Source organism: Alligator mississippiensis, chromosome 1, assembly GCF_030867095.1.
Source record: "Alligator mississippiensis isolate rAllMis1 chromosome 1, rAllMis1, whole genome shotgun sequence".
NCBI lineage: Eukaryota > Metazoa > Chordata > Crocodylia > Alligatoridae > Alligator > Alligator mississippiensis.
Window position 1 is genome coordinate 138597169 of NC_081824.1, and position 25287 is coordinate 138622455.

Below are 25287 nucleotides of genomic sequence, written 5' to 3' on the forward strand. Positions count from 1 at the left end.
CCAGCTGAGAACAGGTGACATCAGCGAGAGACGCCACCCGGCGGGAATAAAGTGCGGCCCCGGGAGCAGCGCTGGGAGGCTGCAGGAGACGACGGAGCCCGCAGGGAAGCCCGAGGTCACAAGCGGGCATGCATGGGGTTTCTCTGCCTCGGGCAGAGAAAGCTGCAGCAGTGCTGGGAGCGGCAAAAGCCGCAGCTATGAGAATGCCAGCTGCAGAGCCGACGAGAGCGCCGGTAGGAGAGCGGGGGAGGGAACCAGCTGTGGAGCCGGTGGAAGAGCCGGCTGGGACGCCGGTGAAGGAACCGGTGGGAGAGCCGGCTGGGACGCCGGGGAGGAAGCCCGCAGGGACAACAGGACCTCGGGTTTTGTAGTCCTCGGACCGGAGTCCAGCTTAAGATATCGAGTCAAGCTGGTAGGGGACGAGGGAAGAGACAAGGCGGGGTTGGTTAGAGGAGACTGAGAGACCCACGATCGAAGGTGGCATTGGCCGGGGTGTAGGGGAGGTTGGAGCCCCGTGAGTGCCCGCTGAAGGCGTGACAGCACTGGAGGCTGCGGTGAGGGGGAACCCCACCACTGAGGGTCCAGATAAGGCCGTGGCTGGTGAGTTTCGGGGGTCTGCCACCATCGCCCGGGGCACCCTCTGGGGGCCGCCCGCAGGACCGGGGCAGACCTGGTCAGCCACCCGAGCCAAAGCAGCCCGAGAACACCTTTTGGAACAGCGGCGGGCACAGGCATGCTCACACCCTACTCTGCACCAGGAAGCATGCAGACCACTCTGCTCCTCTCAGAACAGCAGCAGATCCCAAACTAGGGGTTAGGACCCCAATCAGAATTACAGCAGCTACAAGAAAAGGTCACAGGGGCCAGAGTCCCCAATTCCCTCAAGCCACTTATCCTGTATGCCTACAATTAACTGGGGTGGGGACTTACCACACCCTCAACTGCTCCATGGTAACTTCATGTGCCTGCAAAACTTCACTGGGGAGCAAAAGCTGCACTGTAGCCACTTAGGCCTGTTTCATCTGGAGGCAATCTGCTCTGTGTTAGCTTTCCATGTGGGGTAAAAATAGGCATGGGGACAATTACTGGACAACTGCTGAAGGGCAGTTAAGCCCCCACCTCTGTTAAAACTGAAAGCACACGAACAGTTACCACTGTGAGGTTGTGCAAAAGTTAACAGAGCATAAAAGTAGGGTCACAACAAAAAAGAGTTTGTGAACCACTGCAGAGAAGATTTCTCCTAAGCGTTCCCCTTAGTGTAAAATTAAATCCAAATTCACACTTGCTCACCTTTCCCTTCTAACAATAACCAAAGCCTAGTTCTCCATTTCACTGCATGATCAATACACAAGGTGTGAAGGTTACCATTTTGAATCCATCCTTCAAACTTCCGAAAACTAAGGAATGGGATTTCCAGAAACACTGACAGGTTGTAGAAGAAGCCTCTTTGAAATAAGTCAACAGAGCATGCGTTCTTAACCCACAAGGAAATTCCTGCCCCAAAATAAAAAAAAGAAAACATATTTGTATCCAAAAGAATTGGGGGGGGTTGTGTTTTTTTAGTGTGTAGAAGAGAGAGAGAGAGCGCACAGCACTAAAACACACTTTTATAACAGTCACTGGGTCAAATTCTGCTCCAAGTTATGCTGGTGTAGAAAAAGAGACTTCCAAAGAATTCAGTGATTCCAGATTTACACCAAACAAACAAGTCACAGAATGTAACACCATCCATCTATGGATTATAAATTATTCAAAATGCCTATCAGGAAATGCTAGTTCTGTTTTGTCTACAGATGAAGGACATCAAATTATTATGCATGGACACACACAACCAGCACCCTGCTCTTACATTATTTTTTTCATCCATAGATCACGATCATTTCCCCCATTTTGTAGATGGGAAACTGCTGTAGTCCTGTTAAGCAAAATGCCCACAGCAAGCTGACAGAGATGTGAAGACAACCCATCATGCCCTGGTCTCAGACCAGTTCACTAAAGCCGTCATAAAAATTATTTTTTTATTTTGCAAAAGGGTAAATTCTAAAGATGTGAGAAGTCTGATTCAGCTATATTGTAAGTGTTGCTGACAACTGAGATGGGCAAGACTACAGTGATTTATCACAGGCACTACCTTGCACAATCCTCTGAGTGACTGGTAGTAGCTAGAGCAGAGCCAGCCAATTATTTTGGGCGGAAGGCCATTTACTGAGTTTTGACAAGCTGTCAAGGGCCACATGGGTAGCCCCACCCCTTGACATGTGCCCTGCCCCCTGGTTGTCATCTTGTGATTGGAAGTCTCGCCTCCTAATCCTGACCTTTGCCACCAGAAGTCTGTCCCCTTGCCCCCAGAAGTACTCCTGTGCACACAATAGCTTAAGATGAAGTCTTACTCTTGTATATTATGTGGGGGGTGACTATAGGTTTGTGGGGGCCTGTGGATATGTGGGGGTCTGTGTGTATGGCAGTGCGAGGGAGGTATGCATGTGGGACTCACCACCCACACACACTCTCCCCGGGGTACTGGTGTGGGCCCTGTACTCGGGCCCTGTACTCCCCAGTCCGGTGATGCAGCTGGGAGTTACGTGGTGCTGGACCAGGATTGGGGTAGGGAAGCAGGGAAATGGTTGGGGTTGGGGCAGGGCCAGGCAGTTGCTTCCTGCTCCCCCTGGGTCCTACTGTCCCTGGCTCCTGTCATCTTTGACAGGCAGCCAGGAGCATATAAAATATTAATATTCTAGATTTTTTAGGGGCCCCATGGGCCAGATATAATGGCCTGGTGGGCCAAATCTATCCTGCAGGCCATATTTTGCCTGCTCCCAAGCTACAGCCTGCTAGTAGCAAAAACAGCCAGATGCCTAGTCAATGGGACCAGGATAAAATCCAAATAAACTTGGGCCCAGGCTTTACTGACTCCACTTAATAATACCAATGAACATTATACCACCTCCCTTCCAAGCTCAGAGACTCCATCACATAAATCTGTGCCTCATCTATACCTCTTCCACAGCCATTTCAAGACTTCCGTTTCTTAAGTGCGTCCCACAACCAGTTCCCATTCTACCCAGACCAAGCTGAAAAGGAGAGGCAACATCTCCAGTATTTTCATCGCCAGAATGCATTATAACAGCAGTAGGTAGGCAACCTCGCAACAGCTGTGGCTCCTCATTTCCAAGTTTAGTACGCAGAGTAGGAGCAGGTGGGTGGCATGCTCAGAAATGACCCTCCTGAGACTTTGGTTGTACTATTTTCACTGCAGACTCCCAGAAATAAAGTGCTTTCTCTCCCGAGGGCACCACAAAAGGAACACAACTCCATCCAGATCTGCCCAGCCTAGAAGCAAAGTGATTTTGGCCAGCAGAGCTTTTGTTGTCTGGGGGAATTTTGGTGCTGAAGGAATTTCTGGCAGATATGCGGCAGCTGCCATAGTTAAAGATGAAGTAGCTCCACAGCATAGACTACGTAAAGAAGTTGGCTAGGAGATCCATTCTCTTTTCACACCTAAACTCCAAATACCACAAATACAGCATCAGAAACAGGGAATACATATATGCAAAGGCTCCAGCTGTTACAGCATGCAGCTTCCCACCTATTTCATAGGCACATCAAACCAATATTCACATCTATCTCCTGGCTCTCCATCATTTTCCACTGCCAGTTTAAACACCTCATTCTATATTTCAGAACAGTAAACTTTGTTGGAACACTGATGACTAATTTTTAGTCTACGAATCACCATAACTGAGGACTTAGCAGGTGGAACTGAGGAAGAGAAAGGTGCGAGTGTATGACTATCATGAAATGGCCATGAATTATTAGTGCAACGTGGCCATGAAAAGGGCCAATGTGCTCCTGATTTGCATTGAGCAAGGGAAGGTATCTCCAGCAGATGTAGGAAGGTAGGAACACCATCACTGCACACTGGTAGGACCTTACAAAGAATGCCCTGTATATTTTTCTAGTCCATGTTCAAAAAAGGTAAAAGCTCAAAATGAAATAGGTGCAGAGAAAGGCTTCCACAGTGATCATGGGAATAGATAATCTGAAGGGCTTGATTTATTCATTCAAGCAAAACAGGCTGAGGGGGGTAGGACTGTTCCCCAAGTACAGTGATGGGAAGGAAGAGGACATGGCAGAGATGCAGGAAACAAGAAGAGCTATTTCAGCTTAAAGAACAAAGGGCATGAACCCGCCACAAACAAAATGTAGGCTGGAATTTAGGTGTCTTCCTCAGACCACTTTCCTCTGAAACAGCCTTCCAAGAGAGGAATTAGGAGCAAGCAGCTTAGTTTAAGGGGGAGCTTGTTAAATTGATTCATGGGGGTCACATCTACACTGGAATTAATACACTGTAGTTACTGAACATTAAAAAGTTTAATACTTATAACAACGGGCCCTAACTCGATGCATAGTAACTGGCGCTACTGTGCAATAGTGCCAGCACACTGTTTTTAGTGATGTTAATGCACAGTAGATTAACTCTACTGCACATTAGTGTGTCATGGCAAAAGCTGTAACAGTGTGCTAATGCGCAGTAGAATTAGTCTACTGAGCATTTAGTGTCTCATGTAGATGCACCCAGGATCCCACAACATGGTTCTCTGCAATACTAGGGCACTGTACGTGCTCCCTGATGTTCCTTTCAGTCCTATCTGTGCTCGTCTGACAAAAAAAAAAAAAAACTGCTCAAAGTTCAGGACGAAGCTTGAAAGAGCTGAAAAGCCTATCTAAGAAGCAGTTAAAAAACTTCTCTAAGAGACTTTCCACCACAAGGGTAACTCATAACACCAACTTCCCTTGTCCCTAAAGTACACAAAAACCAAACAAAGCAAGCCAAAAAATCTGTATTAAGAGTTTTTACCCTGGAAAGGAAGACATGCCAGAGAGACTGGAATTCATTAGACTTTACTACTAGCTAAGACCTTAATATTTGAGTGATCCCCATGTAAAATTAATAGCAACACATACAAGACCAGCAAGCAGGCTATACTTCAGTATAAAAAAAAAGTCTTAGTTAAAAGCTCATTCCTTCCTACAACAAATTTGCCTCCTTTTAATTTCATTCTCTTTCCATCAATCACTTTCTCTGTTTTTCCTGCTTTCACCAAACAGCTTGGGCTGGGATGATGTGGGCACCAAGGCACACTGATGGCAGCCCAGAAGTTACAAGTTCGAGGCCACAGCAGAAGTGCTCACAGAGTGGCCCATCATATTCCAACAAGCCTGGGAATTCTGTCATAAGGATTATTGTATAAGTACCCATGAAATAGTTCTGTGCAATATGGCTTAAATTGCAAGTTACCTTTACATACTAAAATTAGAGGGCAAGGTTAAACTAAAATGTCCAAAAAAACCCAGAAGCTCCGCTTTAAAAAAATAAAAAAAAATAAAAAAAATTATATAATAAAAAAAAAAATTATATATTAGTTAACTTTTACTTTGTTACTAGTGTACTTTCCTCTATACCACAACACTATCATCAAGGAAAAACAGTGTTTTGCCCTGACAGTTTCACAACAAAACACCTTTCTCTCTGTTCACCATCATCTCTCAAAATGCAAGATCTCCGCTGTCACTTTGCTGATTTAGTGCTAGGTTTTGCTGCGACGCAGCATTTCAAAGCTTATCCTATGTGAATGGTACGTCTGAAATGCAAAGCAAGTCAGAACATTAGAGATTACTATGCTGATGACTATACATAAACTGTTTTTTTATAGGCAAGGTTAGTAGTAAGTAGCAACAAATCCACTGTAGACTTGGTATAAATGCATCAAGAAAGCCGATGAAAGTACTATTAGTGTTCCATGACATTGTGTGCGATAGCCTTCTTAACAGAAGGCTTAAACCTGAAAGACAGAGATTTATTAATACTTAAGAATGGATCTCAAAAGAAAGCTTGTTATTTGTATCCGATTAAGTTATTCATACAAACACAGCTTTGCCTGCTATTGCAGGCAACCATGTCATATAAAGGCAATTCAAACTCATCATGCTACATTTTGGAAGCAGTTAGGCTGTTTGTCCCTGTTATTCTTATAGGAAGGCCATTCCCAAAACATCCCTCCTAAATGTCCAACTTAAACATTGTATTAACAACCATGTTATTTCATTTGTGCTTTGTCAACCTCGTCCTTTAGCTCATGGGTACTCAACTTCTAAGCAGCAGAGACCACGTGCCCCACAGGCTACACCGACAAGGGCCGCACACTTGGAGGCTGCACTAAAGGGGGACCCAGGCTGTACCCTGAGTGCACAGGTGGCACCTCCCTCCCTGCAAAATCATGTGCAAGTGGACACTCCTCCACCCCACTGCAAAAGCATGGGCGGGTGCTCCTCAACTCTACCCCACTGCACCATGCATGCAGGGGCAGGCACCCCTGCACCACCTCACTTACAGCTAGTTCCCCGCCTGCAGGTTCCCCCATGGCATCTCACCTCACAGGCACTCTAGACTACAGGCTTCTTCAGCACCATGGGCTGTGCTGCCTCACCCCTGAAGCTGGGTCAGGCAGCAGAAGCCTGGGGAGCCCGAGACCCTGGGGCAGTGCCAGCTAGGTAGGAGACTGGGGGGGGGGGGGGGGGAGGGGCTGCATGTTAGCCCCTTACAGGACACATGCAGCCTCCAGGCCACCAATTGGACACCTCTGCTTCATTTGACTAGCTATTTTCCCTCCGCAGTTAAATTAAAGTTGTAATGATAGAGCGCAGACATCTTGGCTAAGCAAGCCAAGCTGCTCCCTTCCTGGTATGACAAGCTGTTCATTCCCCTGACCATCCCAGTAGCACTTTTCTACACCTGTTCTAGCTGGATTTCACTTTTCCTGAAGATGGGTATCCTCATCTAAGCTTCACCTGGGTCCTCCAGAAGATGCATCTACAGTTCCCAGATCTCTTCCATGAGGTCCGTCAGGCAGGACAACTTGTCAAAGTGACAAGATATTAGGTAACCAAGCAAAATGCAGTGCCATGCAGCAACTCTGTGGCCCATATTCCCCGCACAGCACGGGTCTGGGGGAAGCTTGCCTGTACTCTGGAATAATGGAAAGGAGGAAGAAGAGCAATCCTGGGTTCAGACGATAGCAAGCAAGGGCTACTGGTGGTGATTTCTCAAATACTCATGGTTACCCAAGAGGAGATGGGGCGTTAGTGCCAACAAGGCAGCCAGTGAGCTGCTCCATCCTTGGGAAAAGATGAGGAGAGTAGGAGGCTTCTCTTTCCCACTTTAGATCTCCCAACTCTCTCTGGAGTGAAGCGTCACCAGGGTGAAGTTTTACACCAGTGAATATTAGTGCTCTTGCAGACCGTTCACAAGGTAAACGCAGAAGTTTCAAATTAGAACCCATAGGGTCAAAAAACACTGACCTGATGTGGTCTTTTTAAATTCTTTGCAAGACAAGAATTGGTCACATCTGACGGTAGAAAAAAAAAACCCCAGAGTGAAATCTAAGAGTTGGTGTTTTCCAAGGGGCACCTCAAGTCTAATGGAGGTTGAGAATCAGTTTTACTCAGAAACTGTGCCCCAGGAGAAGAGAGCATTTGACTCTTACTTCTCTTCTCAGAATCCAGCTGGAATGACAAACTTGAAACTGTTCTTTAATTTAGCATCCTTTCATTTCTAAAGTGATTGGACATTTTACAGTAAATAGCTTTGTTTGGACTTCTGCCCTGTTTAATGAAGAAGGGTCAGGAATTCCCCCTTCCTCTACACATTCACCTTACAACAACCCCTCCCTTCCAAAGCAAATGATTTGTATGTTGCAATTTGCAGAACGTAACTTTACCCAGGGGTGTAATAACATCCCTTTGATAGCACAAGTACAGGCATTAGTACTGCCTTAATTTATTTATAAAGGCAAGACAGAAGCCAAGACCACTTCTTAAAACTAAGCATGTGTTCACACAACTGTACTATTGTTGGCAGTATTGTTGTTTACAGAGTGCAGAGTTCACCCCATGCAAAGTCAAAAAAAGAAAAAGCCAATTACCATTGAAGCAGGTGTATGGGCCTCATCATGAGCCTCTGAACAGAGGGAGATGTGCTTTCTCTGCACAGAAGATAAAACCCAAACACTATGTGTACCTCGTGCCCCTTGCACAGGGGCAAAACATCATCACATGCAAATAATGTGGGAACACCGAATGATTTATCCACCAATATTTGGGCACAGCTCCAGATATTTCGTCAGCACTACAGACATTCCTCACCATGTTCAAAAGAGGAGCTACATCTAGAAAGTCCAGTTGGTGCAGGTCAGCCTGTTCTGTGCCAGGCATTAGTCAGCACCACACAAGCCCCAGAGTTTTCGTGTCAAGAGTGATGCAAAAAGTGCAATCTGTCCTCAGTTGCCTGGCCATACACCTTGGACCGGTGCAACTTTGCAACAGCACACCCTGGGAAGCAACAGAGTCTATTGCTGGAGGGGAGATGTGCTTGTGGGACATCTACTGCTCTCAAATGTGCCCACACTAGACAGAAGTCCAAGTCCTTCTCTCCCTATAAAACACCCACACCCAGCTCAGGAGAGAGTTGGAGAACACAGTCCATCCAAGAGCTGTTTAAATAATCTGATGACTAGCCAAAGCTTTCCTTTAAACACCATCTTTCAGTCATTTTTAAGGCTTATTACTGTTCCCACACGTTGCTGCAGTTTGCAGCATTTGTTTGTATTACTACAGCAACACCTTACCATACAGTGTAAAGGCAGGATTTACTAGGGCTGTCATCTTGATGAGGGGGCATTAAACAGAGGCCTGAAGCCAACTAGTAAAATACACATTTGGAGCCAAGACTGAAATCTCAGAGCAGAAGCAGAATTTTGGAAGTACATAAAGCCCATGTACTGACATATGAGAGAGAAGGTAATAGTTATTTGCTTGAGTTGAGGCAGATAACAACATACAAGCTTCACCACACAATCCAAAAGGCAGACAAATACCTACCCTCACAGCCACCATCTTCAGGAAAGAATGATCATCATGGAGAGATGGGGACTAGTTTCCCAGAAAACCTTTTCCTAATCCAAAACACCCTGATAGTTTAAAGCAGTTGTCCTGTCCTCATCAGGATAAAAATAAAAAAAACTTGGGAAAGAGATCCACCAAAGTATCCAGTGGCTCAGTGGTTCATTAAGAACAACTGCTCAGGATGTGGGAAACCCAGATAAAGCAAGAACTTGAACCCGTGTCTCCCATATCCTAGGTCAGGGCTGTCCAACTTCTAAGCAGCCAGGGGCTGCATGCCTCACTGGGTACACATTGCAGGGATCACACCAGCAGGGTCACAGGCCATGTAGATGCTGCGCTATGCCCACAGGGGCATCGCCCTCTCATCACTGCATTGTGCACCCATGTGGCTCCGGCCTCACTTTCAACACCCAGCACCATGCATCACCACCCTGCACGGAAGTGGAAGCCAGAGGAAGGAAGGGGAACCTGGCGATTCCAGCTGTTGTTGCAATCCCATTGATGGGGGAGGAGTGGCAACCAGGCTGGAGCCCACGGACCATAACTTAATTCCTCGTGAACCACATGTGGCCTGCAGGCCACCCGTTATACAGCTCTGTCCTAGGTGAATGCCTTGCCAGCTCACCACGCTGCTGGAGAGTCTGGGATCTCTTTCTGACCAGGAAACACTTCCACAGGATGAAGTTTCAAGTCAAACAAAAATTCTCTTTCAGAGAAATCTTCTAGATGTTGATTAAAATCTTGCACTGAAACAGGTTACCCAGAAAGGTTGTGGAATCTCCATCCTTGAAGGTTTTTTAAGTCCTGGCTAGACAAAGTCTTGGCTGGGATGATCCTGCTTGAGCAGGGGATAATACTAGATGACCTGCTGAGGTTCTCCCCAACCCTAATTTTCTATGACTCTATGGATTCCATTATTCTTTGTTTCAATCAATTAGCATTTTCTGGAAAAGGTTTTCCAAGAATCTTTGAACAGGAACAAAATCAGGACCAACTTAAACTTAACCTTGGTTTCTGTGATCCATACCACTGCCTGGCTACTGATCTGTAGAGCCAAAAAAGATGACTGCACACTAACCTCAAATGCATATGCAGTAAATTGTTTAAGAAAAATACACCTCACTGTGGCAGATTCAGAATCAAACTGCAGTTCTAGCCAAACACCTTAAAAATTAAAGGACTTAATCTGGAGAATGTTTTGGGTCTACATTTAAGTCTACCTTATTTCCTCTACATCAGTGGTTCTTAGCCTGGTTAGACTTAAGGCACACTTCCAAAGATGCCAAATTTTAGCTTTCCCTTTTCTTTGAGGAAGGTATTGGAGCTGCTTGATCTTTGGGTCCCACAGGTCAGTGAGTGGTACAGGGCTGGTCCACACACCAGGATCAGGCCCTAAAACTGCCCTGTGTGCCCAATCCAGCATGCAGGACCATGCTAGCCAGTCCATGGGGCTCCCCATAGAGCCAGAAATTTGACAACACAAAAGCAATGTCATTCTACCACTGCCAAATTTTTGGACCCTGGGGTGCCCCACAGAGCAGATGACATGGTGCTGGGGGCCAAGTCTAGCCCATGAGCCAGGTGTTGATCACCCCTGCTCTAGACAGCTTGAGAAGTCTTCCCTTTTTGTCCAAAGACTATCTATACTAGTTTTTATATTGGTTCTGAGGGAGGAAAGAGATCACGCATACTAAAAAAAAAAAAGATGCCAGCCAGCCAAGGATCTTTTCAACTTATTAAACAAATGATGTCTGACCCTAATCAAGCTTACCCAAGTACAAGCTATTAGAATCTGATCAATAATGCATTATTTCATGGACTATTTTGAGAACTCAGTTTTCAGAGCTAGTTTTCACTGCTCTGTTAGCTCAAGCTTTATTTCAACTGAGTGGAAGAATATAGTGGAAGTTAAGTTACAAAATAACAGACACTGGAAACAGAATGCAATATGCACAGAAAATTTAAAAAAAAAAAAAGGGAAAAAAACCCTAAAGTCTGACATGATTTGCATTTTCTGACTTCAAGATGCGTTTTGTAGTGTCCAAAAAATAAATAAATAAATAAATAAATAAATAATAATAAAAATGAAGCATACATCCCCTGGATTTTAAAGGCAAAAAAAATGACTTGTCCTTATTTTGATGTCAAAATGGAAATGGATCAAGCAAGATCAAAAGGCAGTTGCTACACTGTCTCCCCTTTGTTCTAAAGTTATGCTGCCTGCTCTCTCTCACCATTTGGCCAACTCGTGGCATAATTGCTCTAAGCAACAGGATGTTTATCACCATGTCACAGTACACTTTTTCCATTCTCCAATTGACTTCAGTCAGGTCTGCACTTGAGTTAAGACTGTTTTGTTAACTGATGAACCAGTATTTCAAAGGCATCTACCTCACAGCACACACACGTATAGAAACGAAGTTAAAACGTTACAGGTTCAAATAAAACTAAAAAGGAAAACAATTTAATACTATTTCTCCTTTGTACAATTGCAACATAGAATAAAATGAGTTATAATAAATTCTAGCATTGTAACGAAGGTCTGTAGGATAGAAGTTGCTCTTAACCTACAGCCAGTTTGCATCAAGCTTTGAGTGGGTAAAATTTCAAAATGTGGCCTCTTTTAGCAACCAATTCTGCAGCAGCAGCTATGCAGAGCTCCACAAAGCTTTTCCTGACCTAATGGCTGGCTTTTGACAAATTAAGAGGTTTCCTTTCTTTACAGCCCGAGATGCATTTTTCATTGGACCCGGTCACCCAACACCCATCTAAATCATTTCTATGCAATTCTTCCACCAACACCTGCCTTTCAGTATATCTCTAAGTGGCTCTGAGCAGACAGACATTCCTTCTACTCTAAACTCCCCATGCAACAGAGCAGGAGACTGCCTCCTCTACAACATGCCTAAGATTTGTCACCAATAAAGCCAATGCCAGCATGCAACAAGATCAGTTGTTATTCAAACGGATCATCTTACACAGTGGTTCTCAGTATGACTCAAGGCACTATTGGGAAAATGCCAGTTCTTACGTTTTATTTGGGGGGGGGGGGTTGCTTTTTAGTAAAAGTAGTGAAAGCTATACACAGAACAACATGGCTAACTACTAAGCCTGTGCAAGTTGGCAGCGATCCTATCCAGCTTTGGATCCGGCCGCTTTGGATGGCAATGATCCGATCTGGGGCTCTGGACCGGGTTTCCGCCTTGATCTGGCCAAAGCTGCTTCAAGGCTTGGGAGCCGCCTCAGATATTCAGCCATAGGGTATAATGGGGAATCAATTAGATATCTATAACTTTGTTGTTTTTTGTCTGATTTGGATGAGACTTGCAGGGATGGTAGCCTCTGCTGAGAGCATGAAATCTGCCAAGTTTCAAGAAGATTGGTGTAGGGGTTTGGGGGAACTGTACCCCAAATTCCTGAAAGCAAAACTCCTGTCATGTCTATGTGTTACACCACAGGGGGAGTCAAAACTGCAGTTATGCAAACCCCTACTGAGGCCACAAAGCCTGCCAAGTTCCAAGAAGATTGGTGCAGGGGTTCAGAGGGAAGTGCACCCCAAGCTGCTGACAGGCAGAACTCGTGCCATGGGTGCTTGTGGGACTGACCGTCTCTGTTTGGGGCAGTTGATTGCCTGTATTGATTCTTTCCACTCCTTAGCCTGGGTTTTGTAGGTGCTAATTGATGGCAATTATCTGGCTACATTAGCTAGGTCCGGTGTATTGAGCTGGTCCCCGAGTCGATCATGATTGATTGGTAACTGGTAACACAGTAACATAGCAGCCAGGCCTCCAGTAATGTCTCCCCTCCCTGCCCCAAGACAGACACAGTCAGTCCCACAAGCACCCATGGCACAAGTTTTGCCTGTCAGCAGCTAGAGGTGCAGGGCCCCAGAACACTGCTGCACCGATCTCCTCGACAGCCAGCAGGCATCATGGCCTCAGCAGGGGCCACCATCCCTGCAGCTGTCACCCTGCTGCAACTTAGCGCACACAGTGTCACCCATGGCACAAGTTTTGCTTGTCCGCAGCTTGCGGGGCAGTTCCCCCCAAACCCCTGCACTGATCTCCATGAAACTTGGTAGGCTTTGTGGCCTCAGCAAGAGCTACCACCCCTGCAGTTTTGACCTCCCTGTGTTGTAACACATAGATGTGACAGGAGTTTGGCTTTCAAGAATTTGGGGTACAGTTACCCCCAGGCTCCTGCACTGATCTTCTTGAAACTTGGCAGACTTCATGCTCTCTGCAGAGTCTACCACCCCTGAAAATTTCATCCAAATCAGACAAAAACAAAACAAAAAAAAAAAACAACAAAACAATAAAATAGATATTTAATTGATTCCCCATTATACCCTATGGCCGAATCTCCGAGGTTCTTCGGAAGCTCCAAACTGCTTTGGGAAGCCTAACGAGGCCAGCGCTTTGACCCGGACGTGCTGCTTCGGAACCCGAAGCATCTGAAGCTTCTCCAGATCCAAATTTCTGTCCAAAGCCTCGTGCAGCCCCACTAACTACCTCTGTTTTACACTACTTTAATTTCTTCAAGTTCCATGGAGTTGCTCCTGAGAGTCCCATATGAGATCAATCATCCTCCCTAACACCCCCACTATAGTTGCGCTGTTTATATTTGGCCATGGGTACAAGGAACGCCCTCCTCCCCCCCCGCAATTAATAAAACAGATGCTAAGGCAGATTCTGCTACCTTTATCCACATTGAGTAGTGCCTTACTTTGCAGCTATCACAAATTTCAATGGAACCATTTATGTAACAAGCTACCTGTGAGTCAGAATGGAAGAATCTGGCCCACTGCCCTTCTATGAATAATGTCTTACACATATCCTGAGTTCTTCCACAGAAAACATAAGAAACCAAAATTCTGAAGGCGTTTTTTAAAACAAGATTCCCATTTCACTCTAAATTAGCAGTCTACTTAATATATTCTATATATGATACTCATAGGAATTACAATAAGCCACAGAGATACTGTACTTACATGCAACAGTTCATAGATTCATAGATGTTAGGGTTGGAAGGGACCTCAATAGATCATCAAGTCCGACCCCCTGCATAAGCAGGTAAGAGTGCTGGGTCTAAATGACCCCAGCTAGATACTCGTCTAACCTCCTCTTGAAGACCCCCAGGGTAGGGGAGAGCACCGCCTCCCTTGGGAGCCCGTTCCAGACCTTGGCCACTCGAACTGTGAAGAAGTTCTTCCTAATGTCCAGTCTAAATCTGCTCTCTGCTAGCTTGTGGCCATTGTTTCTTGTAACCCCCAGGGGCGCCTTGGTGAATAAATCCTCACCAATTCCCTTCTGTGCCCCCGTGATGAACTTATAGGCAGCCACAAGGTCGCCTCTCAACCTTCTCTTGCGGAGGCTGAAAAGGTCCAGTTTCTCTAGTCTCTCCTCGTAGGGCTTGGTCTGCAGGCCCTTGACCATACGAGTTGCCCTTCTCTGGACCTTCTCCAGGTTATCCGCATCCTTCTTGAAGTGTGGCGCCCAGAATTGCACGCAGTACTCCAACTGCGGTCTGACCAGCGCCCTATAGAGGGGAAGTATCACCTCCCTGGACCTATTTGTCATGCATCTGCTGATGCACGATAAAGTGCCATTGGCTTTTCTGATGGCTTCGTCACACTGCCGGCTCATGTTCAACTTGGAGTCCACTAGGACTCCAAGATCCCTTTCCACCTCCGTGCCACCCAGCAGGTCATTCCCTAGGCTGTAGGTGTGCTGGACATTTTTCCTCCCTAAAATTCAGAAGATGCATAGCTATTCAAGGACATATTTGTTCACAGTTAATTTGAGACACATGTAATTAGTAAGGGTATGCAAAGCAGGCCGTATTCAAATTTGGATTCGGCCTGATTCGGGGGACAGCATTTCGATTAGTTGATTCGGATCACTGTCCCAATTTGATTCTGCTGAAGCTGAAGATTCTATTCTGATTCAGCAAATCAGCAATATGTTTTTTTCTACACACCTCAAGATACCAGGAGGCTCATGAACACTGAGATAGTGGGGCAGATGAGGCATCCTACAGGAGCATGGGGAGGCCCTCCCCCCCCCCATATGTGCTTGGCAGCAGACACAGAAGTGGACCGGAAGTACTTCTGGTTCCCTTCCAGGTCTGCTGCTGAGTGTGCAGGGGATGCCCCCCACACCCTCCTGGCTTGGTGATTGGCTGCTGGGGGACCCTGGGTGCCCCCCCCAGACCAGGAGGCGCCAGTCGCCAAGCTGGGGGGGGGGTGCCCCCCTCCCCCCCCCCGCGCTCCTATGAGACAGTCCATCCGCCCCACCATCTCAGTGTTCACAAGCCGCGCCTGGTACCTTGAGGTATGTAGAAAAAACATTTAAAGCTGTGTCTATGGCCGAATCATTGAATCTTTCCAAATCAAATAGGAAGCCTCCAATTCAATTTGAGAGATTAATGCCTTCCTGATTTGATTTGGATTCGGAGATTCAGCCCCCAAATCAGGCTGAATCTCCTACGAATCAAATCAGCAGCTGAAGCTTTGCAGAGCCCTAGTAATTAGTCACTTAAGCACATAGCTTACAACTCCAAAACAGTACTGAAAATTGGAAGACTCACCCAATTAAAAAAAAATATATATTAGCTTACTCCAAGTAGATTTCTATACATAAAAGGTGATATTCTAAATTTCTTTCATCCTAATATATGTAACAATACAGTTACCAACATGATGCCACTGAATTTTAGTTTTAAATCATTCTGCGATTTCTCAATATTTTCTTCTTGACAGAAAGCGGAATAGAGCTTTTTCTTAGGGTGATGAAAAGTCTCCCCCTTATTCTACATCAAGTGAATGGCCCAATATGAACAGCAGTTATATGCTAGCACATTTTGACAAAACATTCGTGTGCTTTTTAATTCAGGGTAAGGGTAGGGATTTTACACATGAATTCAAAAACTGATATTAGACTACTAGCCAAGAATTCATTCATCAGACAAGGTACGGACATAAAAGTTTAAATTAAATAAGTAGTCTTACGGCTCGAAATGGAGTATGCCAGCCTGCAATTGATCCTCCTGAAGAGCTGCTTGTTGATTGGCCAGAGTATAAGCGTGAAGAGTTGAATGAAATTAATTATCAGTCCAGATACTATAAATATATAACAGATAAGAAGGTGACAAATGAACTGAGACTTCAGAAAGCCAGTGATGTCCATGTTTCGTTAAGAATGCAAGGGAACACTTCCAAAAAAAGCAAGATCCAAGTATTCAGAAGATAACCTGCAAAATAAATATATTATCTGTCAGAAATTAATGAAGTTTCTTCTGTGCACAGATTGCCAACATTAAATAGGCTGTTTTCCTACTAAATCTCATTAAAATATTTAATCTTTTTCATTCAAGGGAAAAAAACCAAATATTTACAAAGCAAAAACATGGAAAGCCATACTTTCAGCAGATTTACAATCAACTTTGCTAGCGAAGCCAACATGCACAATTTTTTCTTTTTTAATAGCTCAAACAGATGGCTATGACATACCAAAGGTACTATCCGATACTACATCCCTTACAGGCAAAGCATGTAACAGAACTCACCATTGCATTAAAAACAATAATAAGATATTATACTTATTAGAGCCGAGTGAAGCTTCAGTCACCAATTTGATTTGGAGGAGATTTGACCCGATTCGGTGGCCAAATTTCCAAATCAAATCGGAAGGCCCATTAGAGGAGTCTGAATAGAATCTGAAGCCCCCAAATCGATTTGGAAAAGATTCGGAGGTTCAGATCAGCCGGGGAGAGGCAGGCACAGCCAGGCGGCTCCAGGTTCTCCAACGGCTCCTCCAGCTGTGCCTGCCTCTGCCCCAAGTGGGGGAAGCCATGGGAGAAGCCCCATGGCTGGACTCTAGCCAACTGCTGGAGCCTAGCAGCGCTCAGCCCCAGCTCCTGGACAGTGTGCAGCACCCTGCTGAGCTGCACTGCTCCCACACCATGCGACAGCTGCTGCAAGGGTGCCAAGCGGGGGGGGGTGATCCCCACTGCACCCCACTGCTCCATGGGGGGGGGGGGGGAGGGGAAGCTCTGAATGAGTCCTCAGAGGCCCTGATCACTGCTGCTACAGCGGTGAGTGCAGGGCTATATTTTTTTTTCTTTAAAGTGCCAGGAGGCTGGGGCTGGGCAGGGCAGCCATGGGGGCTTCTCCTATGGCTCCTCCCACTCAGGGCAGAAGCAGGCACAGCTGGAGGAGCCACGGGAGAACCTGCAGCCACCTGGCTGTGCCTGCCTTTCCCCAGCTGATCCCAAATCAGCACCAAATCTCCAATTCCAATTTGACTGAATTGAATGGGGACAGTAATTCAAAAATCACCAAATTGAATTGCTGTCCTCCAAATTGGACAAATCTGAATCAGAATCGAATACTTCCCTATTCACACAGGCCCAATATTTATTATTTGAACTAATATCTTATTTTATTTATAATATTTATAATGTATAATAAAATATTATTTGAAATAAGATCTTTCAAATAGGAATTAGACTTTGGCACCTTCAGGATCAGCCCCAAAGCTTACAACCTTGAGACACTCTGGAACAAACCAACCATGAATTACGAAGTTTTGTAAGGAGTCCTAGGGAAGGGAACATGATCACCTACTCATATACTTTATCTTTGGCCTCCATTAAAAGAAGGGCCAAACTGAGAACAAAAAATTAATGGTTCTTCAGAAGTCAAATCCCTTTACTACAAAATACCATCCTGCCCACATTACGATCTCTTTTCATTTCTAATCTGAGCCTAGTCCATGAGGTAGTGTGTAGAACAATAAGATTTAAAAATAATGTTCTTTTAAAGCTATACAAATAACATTCTGTTTTTCACCTAGTTGTTTTCTTATAGACTTCTAGACCCAAAGACCACATTACGTACATCCCAGAAAACCTCCTTCAGATGCCTAGTTTAATGAAAATAATGGACAAAAACGAATCCTGTTATCAGACCAGGAATCCATTACCAATTTTTACACAGGGTGCTGGAAATTTCTGACAGTTCTGCCAACTGTTAAAAGCTTTGGCTCAATCTAGTATAGAACTTCCCACAATTAATTTTAAGCAAGCGAGTAGTTCCACTTCATTCATTAATGGACCATTTATATGCTTAAAGACACCCACACATTGAAGTGTTTAACTAGATTGGACCAGAGATTCAGCATATTGCAAGACTGACTCCTTATTTTGTCTTAAAGCTAAAAAAAGTGAATGACCTTAAAATATCTGGGCAAATTGAAGACTCCAAACCTTTGAACGCATCAATGGGTTTCCCCCGCACTTTTGTAGGGTCTGAAGTTTCAGGTTAAACATTTAAAAATATAAATTTTTAAATGTTTAACCTGAAACTTCAGACCCCACAAAGGGGGGGGGAGTATTTGTCGACATCTTGCTTCCACTGAAGTCCAATGATAGTGACAGTCTAGCAATGATAGTCCAATGGAAGTCCTTACTTCCAATGAGAGAGAGAAGAGATCATTCTCTTATGAAAAAAGTATCAGTTTTCACCTAGTAGCCAAAAGCAGCTCCAAATCACCAAGTCTTAGGCTTATTGCTTAATGCACATCCTCAACAATCTTAGCAGCAAAGCTGTCACAGCAATATTTGGGGACTGCTGCCAAAGAACCGGCAGAACAGAACCTTGTAATTCAATGCCTAATGCCCAAGTCCTCAGTAAAGGACTCTAAACAAATGAATGAAGAAAGATTTCAAATCACCACAGAACAATTTTAATACAGGTCAGCTTCAGTGCCTTAACTCCTGGCAATATCCCTTGAACAGGTAAAATGGATCAGAAATAATTGTTGTTTCACCACTCAAAGTCAGTATCATTAATACATAATACAAATGTCATCTCTTCTACCTTCTGTGCAGAAGTGCCTGACAAAGGAAATACCCTGTCAAGTGGGGTTATTACCAGGGAGAGTTTATAGTTCTGAACAGCTACTTATCTACGTGCCAAATCTGGAGACCCCAGAATAACAGAAAACCAAATATCAAGACTTTACCAACTTAACCTTTTGTCTGCATGCCAGCCTCATTCTGTCTTTATGCAAAAAAATCAATCAATCAATCTGAAAGTCAGTGACTGGAGTCACCACTGTAGATAATATTGGCCACGTACAAAATGTTCAATTCAAGCCGTGACCCCATCTGAGAAAGGTACAGGCTAGTCCAGCTCTCTCATTTCTAGGAGGCCTGGAGAAAGGACAAAGTCCCCTGCCCACTTCTCAAACCATGGATTGCAGTGTTAGAAGCAGGCAGGAAACAGTTCCTTTCCTTCCCTCCCAGGCTATGAGGGAGGCAGGAGCAGCTGATGCCCATGCTTTCTCCAGACCAGGGTGGACCTGGCCTCTGGAAGGCACAAGAGCTTTTCCCTCAGCTTAACTCCTGCCAGAGACTAGCTGGAGTGGAGCCATACGAAAGCCAACGTTCATTCCTCCAGAAGAAACTCTCCCAGGAGCTATTTCTACTTTGTTGTAGTCAGGTTATTTTTCTCCCAGATCAACTGTTTTTGTTCTGGGAGAAAAAGCTGGCGTGTGTCTGCACACAAAAGAGCAGTGATTCTCCTGGAAGAAAACACTAAACATCTCTACTTGGCCTCTACCACATTACAAGAACCATTATCTCAAATTACAAAAAACAAGCAAACAAAAAACCCCAAACCCAAGTAAGTTTCCACTGAAAGCATTTGACTGCAATCGCTTCTCACTAACATAACCATGAAAGCAATATATAAAAGCACAAGCCTTCTATTATATTTACTCTTCCAGTTATAAAGCCAAAATAAGCAGTTAAAAGATTTTCCTTAGCCACATGACAAAAAAAAAAAAAAAAAGCCATATCATTCCAGTTCTGCAAGGGTTTTGATGACACTATCCTGGATATATTTATCCTGCCCATCACAATAATTTGCATTTCCCTTCCCCGATTAGTTCCACTTCCACAAGAAGCAGGCTTAGAAAAGCTCAGGACAGTGCTAAGGGATACTATTCCCTTACAGATTTCAGATGACAATGGATTTTGGATAGGAAATATGCTTTTTATGGGACTGTGTCTATAGGAAGCACCATAAATATTGGTACCACGGTGCTTACTGAAAAACTCCCACTGACTTCTATTGGCTCACATTTAAAAAGCCATTTTATGGTTATAGGAACAATGAGCTGTTCCCTCAGTTGATTTCAGCAACATTTGTCTCATCTTATACTGAACTGTACCAGAATATGCTTAAAAAGGCAAGACATTTTTTTGACCAACCATCAAGGAAGTCAGATTCAACTGGAAAGGCCCAGAGGTCATATAATATCATGCTAATAAAAACAAACAAAAAAAACCAAACAAATAAAAACCAATGATGAGAATAGCAGGGTGGCACTTCTCTTCCTAAGACAACTAAATATCTAACCACAGTAACTTAAATTTAGAAATGTCCTTCTCAGACAAGCAATTTTTGGCCTTCCAGTTCTGAGGAGTTACAAAATGGGAGCTAGTAATGTCACAGAAGTCTTAAGAGGGAAGCTCTTCAGGACTCCTTTTACTTGGGATAGTGCTTAAGGGGCCTTGATTCTGGGTTAGTGTCCCTAAACATCACTGTAATACCTGTAAAATAAGCCAAACTGACTTTACCTAGACGGTCTGTGTTTTACACCATACTTGAAACTTACTCTGAAGCAAACAGTAAGGGGACTATTTGGCTAGGTCTCAATAAAGATTTTTTTTGATAAAGCTCCACCTTCAGAAGCACACTACATGCACCCAGAGCTGCAATGTGACGTACATGAAAAGGATTACTAGTGATCTCAATCCTATTATTTGTGTAAAAATGCACCTTTTGTATAACAAAGATTTCCTTCTGCTTCCTTGTACTGGGTGGAACCTAAAAAATAACATTAAAGTAAACACTGTTCTGCAGTTTGAATAGTAATGCAACATGACACGTGCATTATGAAAAAAATGCTGTCATTAAGACAGGAAAAAAGGTAAGTTGTTCACATGGTCATCCTCCCCCCCCCATTATTTTTTAAATTTTGAATTCACTTTTGAGACTGGAAACGTATAGGTTTAACAGTTAAGCAGAAGCTGAGGTACTCTTTTCTAGTAGGGATGCAAATATGATTTTTAAAATTATCTGTTTAACCTCCTTTAATTCCAGTATATCAGCCAAATGGTTAACTGATACTACACCTAGTCCCGACTGGTAGGGTGCGGAGCCTTGGGCTGGCATCTGTCTCACTCTGCCTCACCGAGGGGGAAGAGCCACAGCTGCCTGCTTAGGGAGCTGGGGAGCCAGGGGCCACACACAAACTTGGTTGCTGGGAGCCTCTCCCTGGGGCCTTTCACCAGGGAGGGGGGTAAGGGGGGGGTGGGGGGAAAGAAGTGGCAGCGGCAAGACCCGCCAGACAACACAGCCCACATGAAGCCATCAGTGGCAGCAACAGGCAAGGGGCTGTCTCCAGCCCACTGCAGCCATTGGTGTGCTGGGAGGGAGGGAGCAGGCAATGGGGGTTGGTGACAGCTTTAAATACCCTGTTATCTCACTACAAAGCATCCAGGTGTGACTGAGCAGCTAACTGCTAATCTAACAAGTCTTTAGGCTGCCTGTTTTTCTCTTCTTTAGCCTCATAGGCTATAGGTACTAGTCCTCCCCTTACCCCTCCCTCCTGCCTGCCTACCCTGCTGCCTCCTTGTTTCTGAAGGCACTGTGCCAATTCCCTTCCCCACTGGACTATGCCCCATGCTAAATGTTAACTGGTGATGCATACCTGCTATAAATATACTTATTATTTACATGTTTCGCCTTTCACGTTACTATGTCTAGTATGATACGTTTCAACACTCCACAAAGCAATTCTGTTTCACAGAAACCCAAGACAGAACTCGTCATTTTTCTTCGCAGTGCAATTAAGATATGACCAACTACTAATAGATATATTTCTCTCTCTCTCTCAACATCCAACAGAACCCTCTCCCCCAATTCAGACCTTCCTCTTCAGGAAACCAGTGGTACTACTCCCATATTTCAAATTAAGCACAAATAGAAAACAGGTAATACATTTAAAAAAAAAAAAAAATCAAGTGGGAAAGACAACAGGACACACTGTTCCTTGACTGAAGCCCCAAGAGTTAGGTTTATCCTAAGATCCCTAGTTAAAAGCCGATTAGATGCCTTTTGAACTAGCTAGCCTATTTAATTCTATGGCACAGGGTTTCTCTAATCTAATGTAATTCCTAAAGATTAATGAAGGTCTAGATCAAACAAGCCCATAAAACAAAATGAAACACTGTCTCGTATAGTGGAGATCTGGAAATTCATTATTTGTCATGATTAACAAAAGTCATCTGCTAAGAGTAGCTGATGAAAAGCCTTCAGAAGAAAATAAACTGGAGCATTAGTCCACTGCTTCATTCTTTTTACTCCTACAATATTTAGAGAAGAAAAATACTAAGCTGTAAAGCATGGTATATTTTTGTTCAGCATATACTTGATGTCAGATAATACTTGTTAGGAATTAAAAAAAAAAAAAAAAAAAAGCCACAGAACTATAGAAAAATGAGGGTTAGAAGGGACTTCAAGAGGTCATCTAGTCCAGCCTCCTGCTCAAAGCAGAACCAGCCCCAACTGGATCATTCCAGCCAAAGATTTGTCTAGCAAGGCTTTAAGAGCCTCCAAGTATAAAGGCTCCACCACCTCTTTAGGTAACCCATTCCAGTGCTTTGCCACCCTCCTAGTGATAAAGTTTTTCCTAATATCCAACCGAAGCTTCTCTTGCTACAACTTGAGACCATTGCTCCTTGTTCTGTCATCTGCAACCACTGAGAACAGTCAATCAAGCTCCATCCTCTTTCAAACCTCACTTCAGGCAGTTGAAGGCTGCTATGAAATCCCACCCCCAGTCTTCTCTTCTGACTAAATAAACCCAGTTCCCTCAGCCTTTCCTCACAAGTCATGGGCCCCAGCTCCCAAACCATTTTTGCTGCCCTCCACTGGACTCTCCAATTAGTCCACATTCTTTCTGTAGTGTGGGGCCCCAAACTGGACACAGTACTCCACATGTGGCCTCACCAATGCTCAGTAAGAGAATTGCTTCTCTTGATCCGCTGGCAACGCTCCTACTAATGCAGCCAGGGTGGATATGATTTAAAATCACTGGTCAGAAAGCCTTGATTTAAATCACTGTTTTTTGTTTTTTTACAAAAAATACCTTTTTGTTTTTCAATATAACCTTAATACATATTACTTACAACTGAGAGATAGCTGTAGGTTTCACCTTTAAAAAAAAGAGGTACACACTGTACATTTTAAAGCAGCGATTTATTTTGATATTTTTGCAAAATAATTTTGCAGCTACATCAGAAAACTGAATTATAATTTGGTTATTTTATTTACCAAAGCTAAAGTCATTGGGAGGTAAACTATCTCCAATTCACTAGATGGATATTTTTGCCATCCTGAATTAGGAGGACATCAAATGAGGGCTGCAGCCATATGTTATTAGCTTGGGGCTTTCCTCAAGATTTATTCTCATCTTTGATTTCTTCTCTTTTACAGCCTGGCAAGCCTGCTGCCACAATAGGTTTTCCCTTTGACCATATCATTCCCTCACTAGATCTCAAATCAGTGGAGGGGCTATACTCACACTTGTCCCTCAAGACTTCTGGCATATTCTTCTCAAAATGTTTCTTTTATTTCTACTGCCCCTCCTTGCACTTATCTCCAGACTCCTCCTTGTCCAGATTTACTCCACCCCCAACAATCCTCTATTCATTTAACTTCTTGAATCTTTGCACTTTTAGAGAGAGGTAAGGACTTAACTCTGGGTACACAAACTTGCAGAGACACAATAGGGCTGGTGGGTGGTTAATCAGGTCTGTTCTCTCTCATCTCCATATATGGCTATTAACAAGGATGTTCTCTCTGGAGACAAATCCACAGTTTGAGAACGGAAATGAAGCATCACAGAGAAGCTTAACGGGATCTTCTAGACCAGGCTTGTCCAACATACGGCCCGCAGGCCACCATGCAGCCCACCAAGGCATTTTCTGAGGCCTGCGGTGCTGCGATGGGAAACGAAAGTAAACACGGTTTACTTTCGTTCCCACCCCTTGTCCCTCCCCCAGCCTCTCAGCAGCTTCCTAATGGCTGCTGAAGGGCTGGGGAAGGGACAAGGTTCCCACACGCACTGCGTCAGCTTGACGTTGCCGATGCGGTGCGTGCGGGAAGAGGAGTAGCCATGTGCCACTCGGGACAGGATGAGCCCAGCCGGAGCAGGGGCTCAGCTGCACTTTCCCCCTACTTGCACTGGTCAGTCCTGAGTGGCACACGGCTCCGCTGCCACCTCTGCTGGCTGGTGCTGACCTAGCCAGCCTCCTCCTGATCCCAGCAGCACGTGGGAAGCCGGCTTCAGCTGCACGCTGCTTTTCCTGGCCAGTGCCAACCTGGCTCGGTGGGGCAGCATGCAGCTGAAGCTGGCTTCCCGTGTGTTGCTGGGGATGCCCGGCTGGGTCAGCACTGGCCAGCAGAAGCGGTGGTGAAGCCTCCTGCCTTTTGGGACCAGCTGGCACAGGTAGCGGAAAAGTACAGCAGCACGTGCGGAAGCTACCACTTGATAGGGGACAAGCTGGGCTGGCCAGGCTGCACCAGGGAGGGAAAGCTGTGGCTGAGCCCCCTGCTGGGGAGCCTCCCCCAACATAAATTTGGAACAAGTAAAAATTGTAAAAATACTGTCCAGTGTTTGGATTGTGTTTGCTTCCGTTTCTCTTTGTGTGGAATGGGGGTTCAACTTGTTACTACTTGTTAAAGATGTGTTACTAACAAGTTATTCATTCAATAAAAGTTAATCTTCTTGAAGATTATTCTCAAAAATGCGCATATTTTGTTGCTTTGATTAGTTTCCACTCTGGCTGATATCTTTTCCACAATTGATCTGTCGACTTGCATTATGCTTCTTTCATTCATTGAAAAGTGAGTAGAAGCGGAAGTGTTTATTTTAGTCAAGTGTTTGGTATTATTTCATTGTTGCTTTTATATTGTTTTTATTTTGGATTTTAAACCACATTTCATTTTCACTTCCTGCAACTTCATTGGTGTCAAAGGTCACATGACATCACTTCTTGATGTGATACTGCTTCCTGTGAGGTCTTTGAATATGGCTCACCAGCCCACTGGGTGATAAAGAGTTCATGATCCAGCCCCACATTCAAAAAGATTGGACACCCCTGTTCTAGGCTGAGCACAGAGTCCCACTGGGTTGAGCAGTTTTCTTTAATCTTTATTAATCTATAGAGGAGCCTCTGGGAACCCCATAA

The 25287-nt window shown here is 44.6% G+C and overlaps 1 protein-coding gene across 4 annotated transcripts in view; it reads right to left on the reverse strand.

Moving 5' to 3' along the window:
• Window positions 1-25287, reverse strand: part of AGPAT4 (1-acylglycerol-3-phosphate O-acyltransferase 4) — a 129129-nt gene that overhangs the window by 89204 nt on the left and 14638 nt on the right. For 3 of the 4 annotated variants that reach the window (XM_006275802.4, XM_019479792.2, XM_059714733.1), the window contains exon 2: window positions 15971-16212. The exons of the other annotated variant lie outside the window; for it this stretch is intronic. In XM_006275802.4, coding sequence (XP_006275864.1) covers window positions 15971-16148 — 178 coding nt within the window. In that variant the 5' untranslated portion in view covers window positions 16149-16212. The remainder of the gene's footprint in view (window positions 1-15970; window positions 16213-25287) is intronic. 4 annotated transcript variants of the gene reach the window in all.